The 15,627-nt window shown below is 39.8% G+C and overlaps 1 protein-coding gene and 1 long non-coding RNA gene across 2 annotated transcripts; both read left to right on the top strand.

Moving 5' to 3' along the window:
- Positions 1-270: 270 nt before the first annotated feature.
- Positions 271-11,073, top strand: LOC120030345 (SLAM family member 8-like). Its single transcript, XM_038975722.1, is given in 7 exon segments — positions 271-460; positions 6,534-6,833; positions 6,985-7,254; positions 7,794-7,913; positions 8,092-8,123; positions 10,166-10,237; positions 10,393-11,073. Coding segments are annotated over 7 exon segments (939 nt in total). The 5' UTR covers positions 271-393; the 3' UTR covers positions 10,471-11,073.
- Positions 11,074-14,214: 3,141 nt separating this feature from the next.
- On the top strand, positions 14,215-15,002 carry LOC120030346. The gene is made up of 3 exons (XR_005473641.1): positions 14,215-14,325; positions 14,529-14,626; positions 14,792-15,002. It is a non-coding gene; the product is annotated as an uncharacterized LOC120030346 (long non-coding RNA).
- The last annotated feature ends 625 nt before the right edge of the window (positions 15,003-15,627 follow it).

Raw genomic sequence — 15,627 nt, 5'->3', positions numbered from 1 at the left:
GCATGTCTAATAGTATCAAATGACCCAAAGCACATAACTAGTTTTGATGGCTCCTTCTGAAATAAATAATTGCCACATGTGTAGTGAAACATTTACAATACCATAAGTCTGATCAGTACAGTAACAGACCACAAACACACCCACTCCTCATGGTCTAACTCTCCAGCTGAGTGAAGGGGTACTTTCAGAAAACGCCTACAGAGTGTGACTTCCTTTGTAACTAACATACAGCGAGTCTATTCTAGAACAGCAGCCCTCATCAAAGGAAATCTCTTCTCTCTCTTCTCTACTCTTCTCTGTGTGTTTTGGTGAGTCTAGCTAGCTACCAGTCAGTCACCGAGAGATAGGGAGGACGTACAACCAGAGGAAACAGACATACAACGCCTAACAGAGATGTCTGGTGGTCCCCTCTCCTCCTTCTCCAAACAGGGAATACTCCTACTCTCTATCCTCCACTATGGTTAGTATTGTATGGAATCTTTACTTTCTGCTGCTGACGTTTTGTATCAATTACATTTGCTTGCTTGCATGATACAGTTAGGAATAATAGTTAAACTGTTTACTTCCTTGGTTTTTAACTCTAACTTTAACCCTTATCCTAACCTTAACCTTTACCCCAACTATTATTCTAAACCTAACCTTAACTTAATCTTAGCAAGCAGTTGCTTATCAACTGATAGTTTGTTGATAGTTTGACCATCTGTAGATCATCTACAGTGCATTCAGAAAGTATTCAGACCCCTTCCCTTTTTCCCAATTTTCTTAAGTTACATCATTATTCTAAAATGGAATAAATAAATACACATTCTCATCAATCTACACACAATGCCCAACAATGACAATGCGAAAACAGATTTTTAGAATTTCTTGAAAAATTAATTAAAATTAAAAACGGATTCTTTACTTACATAAGTAGTCAGACCTTTTCCTATGAGACTCGAAATTCAGCTCAGGTGGATCCTGTTTCCATTGATCATCCTTGAGATGTTTTTAACAACTTGATTGGAGTCCACCTGTGCTAAATAAAATTTACTTGACATGATTTGGAAAGGCACACACCTGTCTACATAAGGTACCACAGGTGGCAGTGCATGTCAGAGCAAAAACCAGCCATGAGGTCGAAGGTTTTGTCCGAGGCACAGATCTGGGAATGGTACCAAAAAGGTCTGCAGCATTGAAGGTCCCCAAGAACACAGTGGCCTCCATCATTCTTAAATGGAAGAAGTTTGGAACCACCAAAAACTCTTCCTAGAGCTGGCCGCATGGCCAAACTGAGCAATCAGGGGAGAAGGCCTTGGTCATGGAGGTGACCAAGAACCCGATGGTCACTCTGACATAGCTCCAGAGTTCCCCTGTGGAGCTGGGAGAAACTTCCAGGCCAATCATCTCTGCAGCACTCCACCAATCAGGCCTTGGAGTTTGCCAAAAACACCTAAAGGACTCTCAGACCATGAGAAACAAGATTCTCTCATCTGATGAAACCAAGATTGAACTCTTTGGTCTGAATTCCAACCGTTACATCTGGAAGAACCCTGGCACCATCCCTACGGTGAAGCATGGTGGCAGCATCATGCTGTGTGGATGTTTTTCAGCAAAAGGGACTGGGAGACTAGTCAGGATCAAGGGAAAAATGAACAGAGCAAAGTATAAAGATATCCTTCATGAAAACCTGCTCCAGAGTGCTCAGGACCTCAGACTGGGGCGAAGGTTTGCTTTCTGACAAGACAATGACCCTAAGCACACAGCCAAGACAACACAGGAGTGACTTTGGGACAAGTCTCTGAATGTCCTTGAGTGGTCCAGCCAGAGCTCGGACTTCAACCTGATCGAACATCTCTGGAGAGACCTGAAAATAGTGCAGCGACGCTCCCCATACAACCTGACAGAGCTTGAGAGGATCTGCAGAGAAGAATGGGAGAAAAGCACAAGTACAGGTGTGCCAAGCTTGTAGCGTCAAACCCAAGAAGACTTGATGCTGTAATCCTTGCCAAAGGTGCTTCAACAAAGTACTGAGTAAAGCAGGCCTGGGCAACTCCAGTCCTCGGGGGCCTGATTGGTGTCACACCTTTGCCCCATCCCCAGCTAACACACCTGACTCCAATAATCAACTAATCATGATCTTCAGTTTTAAATGTAATTAGTTTAAATCAGCTGTGTTTGCTAGGGATGGAGAAAAGTGTGACACCAATCAGGCCCCCGAGGACTGGAGTTGCCCAGGCCTGGAGTATAGGGTCTGAATGCTTATGTAAATCTGATATTTCAGTTTTGTATTCTTTATACATTTGCACACATTTATAAAAAACTGTTTTTGCTTTGTAATGATGGGGTATTGTGTATAGATTGATGAGGGAAATAACAATTTAATCCATTTTAGAGTAAGTGTCACGTTCCTGACCTGTTTTCTGTTGTTTGGTATGTGTTTATTGGTCAGGGCGTGAGTTTTGGGTGGGCAGTCTATGTTTTCTGTTTCTATGTTGGTTTTGGGTTGCCTGGTATGGCTCTCAATTAGAGGCAGGTGTTTGACGTTTCCTCTGATTGAGAGTCATACTAAGGTAGGTTGTTCTCACTGTTTGTTTGTGGGTGATTGTTCCTGTGTCTGTGTAATCCACATGGGACTGTTTCGTTTGTTCGTTCGTTTTAGGTAGTCTGTTCCTGTTCTTGCGTCCTTCGTCTATATGTAAGTTCGTTTGTTTCAGGTCTGTTGCCTTCGTTTATTGTTTTGTAGTTTGTTATAGTGTTTTGTCAGTGTTTCGTCTGTTTTGAAATAAATCGTTATGTATTCATCACCCGCTGCGCCTTGGTCCGTTAATACACCACCAGACGAACGTTACAGTAAGGTTGTAACGTAATAAGATTTGGAATAAGTCAAGGGGTCTGAATACTTTCCGAATGCACTGCATATGGGACTATCCAAATAAAGTGTGACCAAATAACTCTTGCATAATAAATTACACTGCAGGACAAGAACAACTGCTGTTATGTCCTACATATTAAAGTTTGCTTTGTTGTAACTGTATTATTTTATTATTTTATTCTTACTTAATGAAAGAAGACATTGTATAAAAGTTAATAATATATGATTAATAGTAGACTGCCATGAATGTATTATGTTGCCCATGCAGTGTATGCATCACGACTCAGTATATTGACCCAGATGCAGACACAGGAGGCGGATAGTACAGTTCTCAGATGATTTACTGCATTCTGGAGTCGACTCTTCAGTGTTGACGTTGAGAATGGTGTTTTGCGGGTACTATTTAATGAAGCTGCCAGTTGAGGACTTGTGAGGCGTCTGTTTCTCAAACTGGACACTCTAATGTACTTGTCCTATTGCTCAGGCCTCCCACTCCACTTTCTATTCTGGTTTGAGCCAGTTTGCGCTGTTCTGTGAAGGGAGTAGTACACAGCGATGTATGAGATCTTCAGTTTCTTGGCAATTTCTCATATGGAATAGCCTTAATTTCTCATAAAAAAAATAGACCTTCAGGTTTCAGAAGAAAGTTCTTTGTTTCTGGCCATTTTGAGCCTGTAATCGAACTCACAAATGCTGATGCTCCAAATACACAACTAGTCTAAAGAAGGCCAGTTTTATTGCTTCTTTAATCCGAACAACAGTTTTCAGCTTTGCTAACATAATTGCAAAAGGGTTTTCTAATGATAAATTAGCCTTTTAAATTATACATTTGGATTAGCTAACACAATGTGCCATTGGAACACAGGAGTGATGGTTGCTGATAATGGGCCTCTGTACGCCTATGTAGATATTCCATAAAAAAAATCTTCTGTTTCAAATCAAATCAAATTTCATTGGTCACATACACATGGTTAGCAGATGTTAATGCGAGTGTTTAGCAAAATGTTTGTGCTTCTAGTTCCGACCGTGCAGTAATATCTATCATGACTCAGGATATTGACCCAGATGCAGACACAGCTACAATAATCATTTACAACATTAACAATGTCTACACTGTATTTCTGATCAACTTGATGTTATTTGAATGAACAAAAAATAGCTTTTCTTTCAAAAACAAGGACATTTCTAAGTGACCCCAAACTTTTGAACGGTAGTCTAAATATCTCTCACATCAGTCACAGTCAATTCATTCGTTCTAATTTACCTCATCAGTCTCATTCTGAACATCGCATAATCCGTTAAATCTGCACAAACCCTAGTCTACATGATGACTCAGCGATACACAAATTGGCTTAGTTATTTATTTTCTAACTAAATAATCACACCGAATTACATAAACACACACACAGGATAGATTATACATTGATTACTACATAGTGCAATGAAAAGTCCCAAGTGGACTAACCCAATATGACGGCTTGTTACACAGTGAAATGGAGGGGAAAGAAAGAGAGGAAGGAGAAGAGACGAAGTAATTCGTACATACAGTTGAATAACACATACATATGGATAGTTAGCACCCTAACAACCACTCATTCGGATTTAGAAATGCAATGTACATATTTACGCTTGTATGTCTTTGTCATCTCACTCTGTTGAAATCACTCAATCAGGCTGTGGAGAGAAGTTCGACAGAAGTCTCTGGTTGTGTAAGTCTCTAGTTGTCCACCAGAGGTCACCATGTCCTTTGTAGTCATAGCTTCTTGGTCTCAGAGTGCCTGTTAGAATGGTTCTTCCAGAGGTGTACCACGCAGTGTTCAGCGGGCCTTGTCCTTCACTCTGTTTGTTTAGAATAGATACCTTAGAGGTACCTATAGTGATGAGAGAAAATTATTCTTCGTCTCTCGTCTTCGGTCGAGTTTCCTAGGCTAACAGTGCATAAACAGCTGCAGACTGAATGTTCCTGTGTACAGTAGTCTTCTTCTTCTTCTTCTTCTTCTTCTTTGAGAGAGAGAGAGAGAGAGAGAGATTCAGAGGGTCTTACCATTTTCTGGTATTATAGTCATTAAACCATTTTGAAATGCATTCAGCTCACGCTGCACTTATACTGGTCTTTAGAGATTCCAACTATTTCAACTTGTGGATGATCCTCACGTTCTCTGGTCTAATATGTTAATTCTTCAGCAAGTCCTTTTTAGCACTCGCCTTGGAGGGCGGTTCCATCCCGTTGCCACAATGTCTGTGCTCACGTGGGCGTGGTTACTGACTTGGCAAAGTCTTTATGAAAAAACATGATCTAATTTAGAAGGCTAAAGTCACATATAATCTTCTCACAAATAGTTTCATATTTAATCATATAAGTTGTACCACATTTTGATGTTAACCTGACCCCTTGAATGCGTACACTTTCAGAGATACGGTTATTTAGTTATACCGTCCTTAATGATATCACAAAACAACAACTGATTTGATTATTGTTTAAGTCCCACCAACCATTTCCCACATTATCTACATTAGAAATATAGTTTCAATGTCCAGTCTTTTGATGTTACAGTACTGCAAAATGTCTCTCTGTTGTAACAAAGGGATGTTTTACTTTCATTTCTGCATAGTGGGAGAGAGAGTTCCTGTAAGGTATTTGTGACAGTCATAAAACTGGCCAACTCCCCCCACTTCCCCACCTTCCTCTCTGGTGGGAGAGGGGGATCTCTCTGATCCTCACCCAGGAGGGAAAGTCATGACAACAGGCAGGGGTTTGTGATCAGCTCAGAGTCAGGCAGGTACAGGACGGCAGGCAGGCCCGGGGTCAGGGTAGGCAGAAATGTCAGAACCGGGAAAACTAGGAAACAGAACTTGAGAAACAGGAAGACAGGAAAGCACGCTAGTAAGACCTGACAAGACGAACTGGCAACAGACAAACAGAGAACACAGGTATAAATACACTTGAGATAATGAGGAGGACGGGTGACACCTGGAGGGGGGTGGAGACAAGCACAAAGACAGGTGAAACAGATCTGGGTGTGACAGTATGATGCATTTCTGGTGCATAATTAAACACATTATGTAATAATAATAATAAAGTAATAGTAAAAATAATAATAATAGTACAATTAATAACAACATTAATAATAATAATAATAGTAATAATAATAATACATGGTATTTATATAGCACTTTCAAGGATCCAAAGTCTCTTATATGTGGTGTTTGCATTTCCACATAGTTGATTTGTACTTAGACGTGAGCAGAGGAGCATTTATTGATAAAGATCCAGCCCCACTTCTCTTTTCCTGTAATCTCATCCTGTTCTGCTGAATGTGGGGGAGGAGTGGACTTGAATAAAGTAAAGTAGACCCACACACTCAAATATGTAAAGATATGTTAAATGCAGATATGTAAAGTGTCATACAGTATATATAAACTTGGAAAAGTGCTATTTAAATGAAGTCCATTATTATCTATTCATTGATGGGGTAAGACTTTACATTTCAGTGTATTATTGTGTCATTATTTGTGTAGGTACACTGTAGGCACACTGTGTACAGTGAACAATGAGTAATTACAATATTCTACACTGTACCTTCATTAACAATAATTACACAGTAATAAGAGCCCTGTAGTGTAAAGTGTAACCATTGATCAATGTCAGAATGTCATGTTGTGTATTTGTGTGTTTCAGGTGTGGGTATTTCTCTGTTCAACAAAGCAGTGGGGGACTCAGTGAAGCTGCCCTCAGGCTTAGAAAGGGAAGCTATCAAGTCAATGGAGTGGAAGTATAAAAAAATGGTCATTGCAGAATTTGATGGGAACGTTTCCTTACCAAGATCACAGTTTAAGGGGAGACTAGAGATGAACTACAGTAACTTTAGTTTAACAATCCAATAACTGTCACTGCAAGACTCAGGGGAATTTCAAGTTTCTGCCGCATCAAACAAAGGAGGCCAGATTCCAACCAAGACCATCCATCTTCAAGTCCATGGTAGGCTGCTTTGTGTTATTCCATCTTTTTTATCTTGTATTGTCTTTCTCCTGAAGGTATCGTCTATTTAGAATAATTATCTCTCTCTCTCTCTCTCTCTCTCTCTCTCTCTCTCTCTCTCTCTCTCTCTCTCTCTCTCTCTCTCTCTCAGAGCCTATATCCAAGGTGGTGATCCAGACGGACATCAAGCTACTGGCCAACCAGTCCTGTTCAGTGTGGCTGCTGTGCAACGTGTCAGTCTCCTCCAACCTCTCCTACACCTGGGAGAGAGGGAATGAGACGTACAGGGACGCCCAGCAGATACACTTCTCTCTGTCACCAGCAGACGGAGACATCAGTGTAACCTGCAACGCCTCCAACCTAGTCAGTGAGAAATCTGCCTCTACAACAGTGAAGTGTTGTAATGACACAACCACCCCAGGTAACTAGATATAATAACAATCCACCATACACTTTAGTATAGTGTGCTTCTATGCTTATGTTGTGAAATATAATATACAGTATTATGTAGTACATGTGATGACATTGGGTAGATATAATATACAGTATTATATAATATATGTGATGACATTGGGTAGATATAATATACAGTATTATGTAGTACATGTGATGACATTGGGTAGATGTAATATACAGTATTATGTAATACATGTTATGACATTTGGTAGATATAATATACAGTATTATGTAATACATGTTATGACATTGGATATGTGTGCTGTTGGGGGTACTAGAGGACTGGAGCTGGAAACCACTTCAGTGTTTCTTAATCCTGGTCCTGGGGACCCAAAGGGGTGCACATTTAGGTTAATGCTCTAACACTACAGGAGTGATTCCACTAAGGTACGATGATGAGTTGATTAGTGGAATCATGTCTAGGGCAATAAATAAAACATGGACCCATTTGGGTCTCCATGAGCAGGTTTCAGAAACACCAGTCTAATATCATCTGTGTTATAGAGTATGATACATGGATGAAGTGGTATAGGATCTACATCGTGGTACCAGTAGGCGTCGCTGTGCTGCTGATCCTCACTGTAGCTATGGTAGTGTATTACTGCAGGGGGCGCTATAACACAGGTATGTACAGCATAGGGGTCTCATCCTTACTTAAAGTGACATTTTAGGCCCTGGAAGTATTCTTAGGATAATTATGTTGTGGCATATGCTTAATAATTAGATTTTTTTTTCAAAATGTTGGCCTTATTCTGACTAGTATCTATCTGATTGGTTGATATTTTGTTCTTGCCATACACAGCAGCTCTGACTGACGACACAAGAATGAAAGATGTAAGTATGCATTGCCGTTATTATGTACAGTTGAAGTCGGAAGTTTAGATACACTTAGGTTGGAGTCATTAAAACTCATTTTTCAAACACTCCACAAATTTCTTGTTAACAAACTATAGTTTTGGCAAGTCGGTTAGGACATCTACTTTGTGCATGACACAAGTTATTTTTCCAAAAATTGGTTACAGACAGATTATTTCACTTATAATTCACTGTATCACAATTCCAGTGAGTCAGAAGGTTACATACACAAAGTTGACTGTGCCTTTAAACAGTTTGGAAAATTCGGAGGAGTACCTGTGGATGTATTTTAAGACCTACCTTCAAACTCAGTGCCTCTTTGCTTGACATCATGGGAAAATCAAAAGAAATCAGCCAAGACCTCAGAAAAAATTTGTAGACCTCTACAAGTTTGGTTCATCCTTGGGAGCAATTTCCAAAGGCCTGAAGGTACCACGTTCCTCTGTACAAACAATAGTACGCAAGTATAAACACCATGGGACCACGCAACCGTCATACCACTCAGGAAGGAGAGATGAACGTACTTTGGTGTGAAAAGTGAAAATCAATTCCCAGAACAACAGCAAAGGATCTTGTGAAGATGCTGGAGGAAACAGGTAAAAAAGTATCTATATCCACAGTAAAACGAGTCCTATATCGACATATCCTGAAAGGCCCCTCAGCAAGGAAAAAGCCACTGCTACAAAACCGCCATAAAAAAGCCAGGCTAGGGTTTGCAACTGCACATGGGGACACAGATCGTACTTTTTGGAGAAATGTCCTCTGGTCTGATGAAACAAAAATAGAACTGTTTGTCCATAATGACCATTGTAATGTTTGGAGGAAAAAGAGGGAAGCTTGCAAGCCGAAGAATACCATCCCAACTGTAAAGCACGGGGGTGGCAGCATCATGTTTTGGGGGTGCTTTGCACAGAAGGGACTGGTCATGAGGGAGGAAAATTACGTGGATAATTATGTGGATATTTTGAAGCAACATCTCAAGACATCAGTCAGGAAGTTAAAGCTTTGTCGGAAATGGACAATGACCCCAAGCATACTTCCAAAGTTGTGGCAAAATAGCTTACGGACAACAAAGTAAAGGTATTGGAGTGGCCATCACAAAGCCCTGACCTCAATCCTATAGAACATTTGTGGGCAGAACTGAAAAAGCGTGTGCTAGCAAGGAGGCTTACAACCCTGACTCAGTTACACCAGCTCTGTCAGGAGGAATTTGCCAAAATTCACCCATCTTATTGTGGGAAGCTTGTGGAAGGCTACCCGAAACGTTTGACCCAAGTTAAACAATTTAAAGCCAATGTTACCAAATACTAATTGGGTGTATGTAAACTTCTGACCCACTGAGAATGTGATGAAAGAAATAAAAGCTGAAATAAATAATTCTCTCTACTATTATTCTGACATTTCACTTTCTTAAATAAACTGGTGATCCTAACTGACCTAAGACAGTGTCACGCCCTGACCTTAGAGAGCTTTTTATGTCTCTATTTTGGTTTGAACAGGGTGTGATTTGGGTGGGCATTCTATGTTCTGTATTCTATGTAATTTTATTTCTATGGTTTGGCCGGGTATGGTTCTCAATCAGGGACAACTGTCTGTCGTTGTCTCTAATTGGGAATCATACTTAGGCAGCCTGTTTCCCTTTGTGATTTGTGGGAAGTTATCTTTGTTAGTGGCACTATAGCCCTGTTAAGCTTCACGGTTGTTTCTTCGTTTATTGTTTTGTTGGCAACATTTATATCTATAAAAAGAAAATGTACGCTCACCACGCTGCACCTTGGTCTCCTACCGACGACGGCCGTGACAGACAGGGAATTTTTATTATGATTAAATGTCAGGAATTGTGAAAAACTGAGTTTAAATGTTTTTGGCTAAAGTGTATGTAAACTTCCAACTTCAACTGTATGTGTACTGTATTACACTATACTGTGTACTGTAATTGCTGATTGCTATTTTTGTGTTTTTGTGCAATGTTCATCCATTTTGTTTATTGTTTTAAGTACCTTTTTCTGTTTTTATTCCAGACAAGAATAAACAGTCAGGTAATGTCCATCTATGAGAACGTAGATGATCTGGCTGTCCCAAGACTGAACAAGGTGAGAGTGAAATATGAATGGTCATACCTGATATATTTGAACATAAATAAAATAAAACAGTCTCTGTGTGAAAGGGAGACTATGTAGTCTACTTGGAAATTGTATACATTTCATAATGCTGAAACAGTTTGTTCTTGGTTGCCTGTCACATTTAGTCGCAGACTCTATATGACAAGATCACATTTGGACGCCAGCCAGAAACCCCCTGTTCTTCCTACCAGGAAGTACTGTGAGCTGAACAGGATGTGGTCATAAGCTGGGGTTCTATAGATATAGAACCCTCTGCATCCTCTGCATCCTACATGTGTACCTTCTGTAACAGATGTTTCATTTCATCACAACCTGCACATTTCTGTTTTTATTTTCTTACTTGTTCAGAACTGCAACCTTCGTCTGTTCATGGTCATTGTGTGGTACAACTTGTTATTTTCAAGATATTCAGAGTTACATAACTTTTTGTTAGGTTCTATTGCATTGTTGCATTAACTGTTTATATTTGTGTAATAACGACTAATGGCAATTCAAAATGATATTCTTAAAGATTACTTGTGTTTCTGTGGGACTCTACAAGAGTTGAAAACAAGTTATATATGTTTGTATGTATTTTAGTTTAGACGTGTCTATTGTACAGTTAAAGGTTTTACATTCCACAGACATGCTTTGTAGAAATCACATAGGCCACATTCACATCAATTCATCATATGCTCACAAACTATCTTTTGTTGTTGTGTGAAATCAGACAATGAATAGACCTTAATAATACAATAATACCATCTTTACATATTGAGAAAAGGGAAAGAACATCCTAATAAATACAACGATTTGTACCAATCATAACGCATAAATCATATAATGATTCTGTTAAGAGAATTCTGTTCTCAATGTTCATAAACTGAACTTCAATTAAACTACCCGGTCTGTTACCAAGAATTTGTAAGGTTCTTGTTGAAATGAAACAGACAGAGGCCAGTCTACACTAGCAACGTTTATTTGCGAGAGCTCTGGCTATCATTTCATGTACATTGGTTTATATACCTCTCATTTCGTCATAAATGTCCCTCGTCCTCTCAGACAATGACACTATAGTTTACAAGTCTTCTACTACGCATACATTGCTTATCACATCCTGCAACATGTTACACAATCTACTGCAAGCCCAAGGTTTCTCCCCTCCCTGGGTGGGGAGACTTCCTTCCCTGTTATCAGTTTCACAGTGGTCACAAGTTGTCTGCCACAGTTCCTTGCCTGCTAACAGTCCCTCTTTCTTATGGACAAACATTCTTCATCATTATACAGAGACAGAGTAGAATTCTGTTTGAGAAAGGCTACCTTCAAGTGATAGAAAAACAGGAATTACAACAGAATTAATGCCATATTTCTATTCCAGGTGTATTATCCTTTATATGACATAATAATAATAATAATAATAATACATATATTTTATATAGCACTTTCATTTAAGAACCTTATAGTCACTTACAAAAACAAAGGGATCTGGCAGATTCTTGGGCGATTAGCTTCAACAGCTTCAGATGATAAGGCATTGAGGCAGTATGGGTAGGCAGTAGCTTGAGTGGGGGAGCTTAGATGGTACAACCTATAGCTAGGCAGGAGTTTTGGATTGACGGCTACGATGTTCAGCTCCTCTCTATAGGTAGGCTGGGTTTTCTTTCAACTCCCGAAAGTGTAGGACCCACCTGGTTGATGCTTCGACACCTGTAAAAACGCCCCAAAACACCAACACACCTTGGTATAGACATGTGATGTACATAAACACTGGTCAAACACTGGTTGAATCAACATTGTTTCCAAAAAAGTATGTGTGAGGAGATTGAATCAACGTGGAAAAGTGATTGGATTTGCACGCAAATCAGCAATGTAAGGGCATTTCGTCTTTTTTTTAGCTAACTTTTAACCTAAATCCAAGGGCATGCTGATTTGTGGGGGTTGATTTCACATTGAATTCACATTATTTGACAACTCTAGATTTGTAAATCAAATCAAGTAGTTGATCTGATTGGTGTCTGTACCCAGCGGAAAGTAGATTCTAAAGAAAAGTGACTTGTTGAACCTGGATGTGAGGGACTCTATGACAGACATTAAACAAGGCAGTCAGTGATATCTTCTATTTTCCACCTAGCACACAAAAGATAAGTTGCAACGCGTCTTCATTTTAGCTAAGAATATGCCCGTTTTTTTTTAAATTTTCACCTAAAATGACATACCAAATCTATCTGCCTGTAGCTCAGGACCTGAAGCAAGGCTATGTATATGTTTGATACCATTTGAAGGAAACACTTTGAAGTTTGTGGAAATGTGAAATGAATGTAGGAGAATGTAACACATTAGATCTGGTGAAAGTTAATACAAAGAAAAAAATATGCGTTATTTTCTTCTTTTTTGTACCATGAACTTTGAAATGCAAAAGAAGGGCCATAATGTATTATTCCAGCCCAGCAACAATTTTGATTTTGGCCACTAGGTGGCAGCAGTGTAAGTGCAAAGTGTTAGACTGATCCACTGAATCATTGTATTTCTGTTCAACATTTTGCATCAAGACTGCCCAAATGTGCTTAATTATTTTATTAATAACTTTTCAAGTTCATAACTGTGCACTCTACTCAAACAATAGCATGGTATTCTTTCACTGTAATAGCTACTGTAAATTGGACAGTGCAGTTAGATTAACAAGAATGTAAGCTTTCTGCCAATATCAGATATGTCCTGGGAAATGTTCTTGTTACTTACAACCTCATGCTAATCGCATTAGCCTATGTTAGCTCAAACGTCCCGTGGGGGACCCAACGATCCTGCAAAGGTAAAGGGAGCATCTATTTACACATAGGGCACTGTGAAATTTGATTGAAATTTAAATGTGCTGTCATTTATTTCCCACTCACCTCTGAAAATATATGTTAAAAGACATCCGCACAGAAATCCTAAGAGCAACATTACGATCCCGGGGACACGGTTCTCCCCCTCCACCACCACGTCAGGATTGGGCTGTTCATCTGAAGACATAGGGAGATAAAAATGTATGGTAACAAGGTAAGAACACAAATACGGCCTCATCTACAATAATTCCTCCCTGTCTAACTGTATAGCTGGCTGGCCAAAGAATTCCCTGCTCAAGGTTCATGAATACACCACTTTTTCCTGGTCTGGTCATGTGTTACAGAAATAAATCCTGGCCTTAGAAATGACTGTACCTTGGCATATCTCCCTCACAACCTTAGAGGCGTTAGTGAGCCCGTTGCTGGAAGTACATATGATGATGACATTTCTGTTGGGGCTGGAAGACGCCCAGACAACAGATACGTTGGCGTTGGGACCCCCCCTCCAGAAAGAGCCGTCAAACGAAGCCTCTGGTTCACAAAGAAAACTGGTGTCCTCCACTGAAGAGGAGCACTGAAGAGGCATCACACAGTGGCCGTCCTTTAAAATGCTGAATACATAGGCTCAAAGAGACGCTCTGGACATTTGAAGAGAAACAAGGGAAGGTCTTGAGAATAGATAACACATTTTATATAAACAAAACTGGCAAGGAAATTTGAATAAAGTAGAGATGAGGAATGAGGAACACTTTGAAATGATTTTAAAGAACAGTTTTGCCTATTATAGGCTAGCAAACTAGTGAAATGTAAAACATAAAATTCCCAAACTTGTGTGGAGGGTGACTTATGTCCAATGAGGGACATTTTGGGGGACCCTTGGCATTTTGGGTCACTTGCACCCCTAGAGGCAAATTATGTATAAATCCTACAGAGTGCACCTTCAAAACAAGGCACAGTTGTTATTGATCTGCTGCTCCCCCTGAATGTGTGTGTGTGGAGAACAGAGTAGACCATGTCATTCCCACATTTCTGATCTCCAAGTCATCAGACTCAGATGCATACAGGAATTGAACTACTTTATTTATTTTCTACCTCAGAGTCTGATGGTTTTGTGCTGTTCTCTCTCCAGTCTCTCCAGTCGTATCTCCTGGATCATCTACATAAGTCCTAGTAGGAGTGGTTGTGGGTCTGGTTGTTGCTGGTGTTCTACTGGTCATTCTCCTGGTCCTGCTGGTGAGATATCAAACAGCAAAGGTGAGACTTTTACTATGTCTCATTTAATACAAAACATTCTATCACATGTTTAGGAGAGAAATGTCAACATATAATATAAATAGGTTCCTGTTTCAACAGAATATTATATATTCTGGTGAGAACACCTGTCTCTCAACTATATTGATACATACAGTATAACATCTTCTCTGTACTTCTTAAGCTGAGTATCTCTCTCCCTGTAGGCCCCCTCAGCCCCAGAGAACCAACCAGGACCCCCAACAGGAACAAGGATCTACCCAGGGCCAGGCTCCTGATACTGGGTATACACATCAGCAGCATGGTCAGTCTATCAGTCCAGACCTCTACCAGTCTCGACTCTGTACCCGCATACACTGACTGATCTACATCCACTTTGTATAGCAACATGTTACCATACTCTCTGTCCCTAGTCAAGCTGAGTGATAACCAACCTAACTAACCAGTCTCTCTCTTCTTTGACCAACAGGTGATGCTACCATCTACGATACGATCAACCCCTCAGACAACAATGATAATGGAGGTGTAATGTAATGTTTTCAGTATGAATGTGTAGTAGTCTGCTGCTCTTCATTTAATATGACATGTAGAGTTTGACTAAGTTGAGGTGTTTGTGTATTATGTCTCAGATGCTGCTGACTTACGCCCAGATTCAACTGAACAAGTTGGGCAAGAAAAAGGTGACTGAACTGTGACATACATTGATAATAAAAAAGTTAGAAGTGTATCTAAGATGAGTTAAAATGTGCACATATATATATAAGAATACTACCGTATAACAATACTACCGTTCAAAAGTTTTGGGTCACTAAAATGGTACCCGCAAAACACCAGTCTCAATGTCAACAGTGAAGAGGCGAACCCATGATGCTGGCCTTCTAGGCAGTGTTCCTCTGTCCAGTGTCTGTGTTCTTTCTTTCCATCTTAAACACTTCTTTGGGATAGGGGGGGCACTGTTTTCACTTTGTAAAAACTCGTTCCCAAATTAAACTGCCTCGTACTCAAATCTTGCTTGTACAATATGCATATTATTATTACTATTGGATAGAAAACACTCTCTAGTTCCTAAACCGTTTGAATTATATCTGTGAGTAAAACAGAACTCATTTTGCAGCAAACTTCCTGTCTGGAAGTGAAAAATCTGAAATCGAGGCTCTGTTCCAGGGCCTTCCTATTCATTTGCTTCAAATCTATGGCTATACATGCACTTCATACGCCTTCCACTAGATGTCAATAGGCAGTGAGAGGTAAAATGGGGTGTATAGCTTGATCTGAGGTCAAAAGAGAGCTCTTGGAATGACATGG

Source organism: Salvelinus namaycush, chromosome 36 (assembly GCF_016432855.1).
Source record: "Salvelinus namaycush isolate Seneca chromosome 36, SaNama_1.0, whole genome shotgun sequence".
Lineage (NCBI taxonomy): Eukaryota > Metazoa > Chordata > Actinopteri > Salmoniformes > Salmonidae > Salvelinus > Salvelinus namaycush.
Note: the sequence above shows the minus strand (reverse complement) of the source record. Positions and strands in the feature narration are given on the sequence as shown.